This window comes from Pteropus vampyrus, unplaced genomic scaffold (genome assembly GCF_000151845.1).
Source record: "Pteropus vampyrus isolate Shadow unplaced genomic scaffold, Pvam_2.0 Scaffold21356, whole genome shotgun sequence".
NCBI lineage: Eukaryota > Metazoa > Chordata > Mammalia > Chiroptera > Pteropodidae > Pteropus > Pteropus vampyrus.
Genome location: NW_011910137.1, coordinates 1 through 1317, shown reverse-complemented (window position 1 = coordinate 1317; position 1317 = coordinate 1). Strand labels below are relative to the sequence as shown.

The 1317-nt window shown below is 58.1% G+C and overlaps 1 protein-coding gene across 1 annotated transcript; it reads right to left on the bottom strand.

The window, feature by feature from the left end:
- Positions 1-295: 295 nt before the first annotated feature.
- On the bottom strand, positions 296-1176 carry LOC105311013 (growth/differentiation factor 5-like; the record flags this gene model as incomplete). The annotated part of the gene is made up of 1 exon (XM_011387074.1): positions 296-1176. A coding segment is annotated over exon 1 (625 nt), but the record flags the coding sequence as incomplete, so codon positions are not given.
- Positions 1177-1317: the final 141 nt, after the last annotated feature.

Below are 1317 nucleotides of genomic sequence, written 5' to 3'. Positions count from 1 at the left end.
GTCTGAGAGTCTGGTCCCCAACTCTGCCACCAACTGACAGATCTTGTCTCCTCTCTGGACTTCAGTCATCCTTTCTCTGCACCTTGCAGGATTGGACTTGGTTATCCCCAGGTGCTCTCCAGCCCTGACATGCCAGCAGCCTGGGACCTGATACATGTAAGATAGTCCCAGATACCACCCAGGCCAAACGCACACACCATCTCCCACCAGTGGAGTGTCAGGGCTCTGAAAGGCCCCTCCATGCATGCAGATGCCCCTCCCTCTGAGCCGTGCCCCTGCCACCCCACCCCCTCACCTTGCCCTTTGTCAATAAAGCTGGTGATGGTGTTGGCCAGGCCAGCCTCCAACTTCACGCTGCTGTTGCCTCCCTTTCTGTCAGCATCGGACAGCGTCCTGTACAGCGAGAGCATGTACTCGTGGGGCGTGATGGGGGGTGGGCGGAATGGCTCCTTGGGCTCTCGAGGGGGCCCAGGCTCCCTGGCCTTCTTCAGCAGGAAGGGGCTGGGGGCAGCTCCTGCCTTTGGGGGTGCCTTACCCCCAGAAAGCTGTCCTTTTGGGGTCACAGTCCGCGTTGCAGCCTGCCTTGACTGGGGAGGGTGTCCTGGCTTGGGTTCAGGGCCACCCGATCTGGGGGGCAGCTTTTTGGATTCATCCTTCTTGGGCTGTGTCAGGCCTCCTGCCTGCCCGGTGGCCCCCTTTGCCCTGGCATTGGTGGCCCCCCCACCATAGCTGTGACCCCCTGGCCTGAAGATGTTCCGGGCCAGAGGGGGCCTCTCCTTGGCTTCTGCTTTGGCCAATACTGGCCTGGCCCCCTGGGGTCTCTGGCCCAAGTCAGGGGCCCCCAACACAGTGCAGATAAATTCCAGGTCCAGCCAAACCAGGTGCCAAAGCAAGAAAGTGAGGAGTTTGGAGAGTCTCATCCTCTGGCCAGCCGCTGAATGACACCAAAGAGAACAGCGGCAGCAGCGAAGGTGCCTCTGGTTTGGCAGGAAAAACCATGAAAGGAGTGGACCCTCAAAAGCAGCGGCGGCAGCAGTAGCAGCAGAAGGAAAGGCTTTCTCCTCTGTCTGAGACTCTTTAAGTCTGCCGGGTGTGCGTTTGTATCCAGTCCCATAGTGGAAATGCTCTCGTATCCAGACGCGCACCGTCTCCAGTCAGCAGCTGAAAATAACTCGTTCTTGAAAGGAGAAAGCCGACCGCCCCCTTTCTCCTGCACAACTGACTGAGGGCTTGAAGGAGGCTTGTATAAGGCTGAGGGATTTTTCCAAGAAGGAAGAATGGCGTAATGCTGCCTGTGTGCTCCAGTTTTTTTTTTTT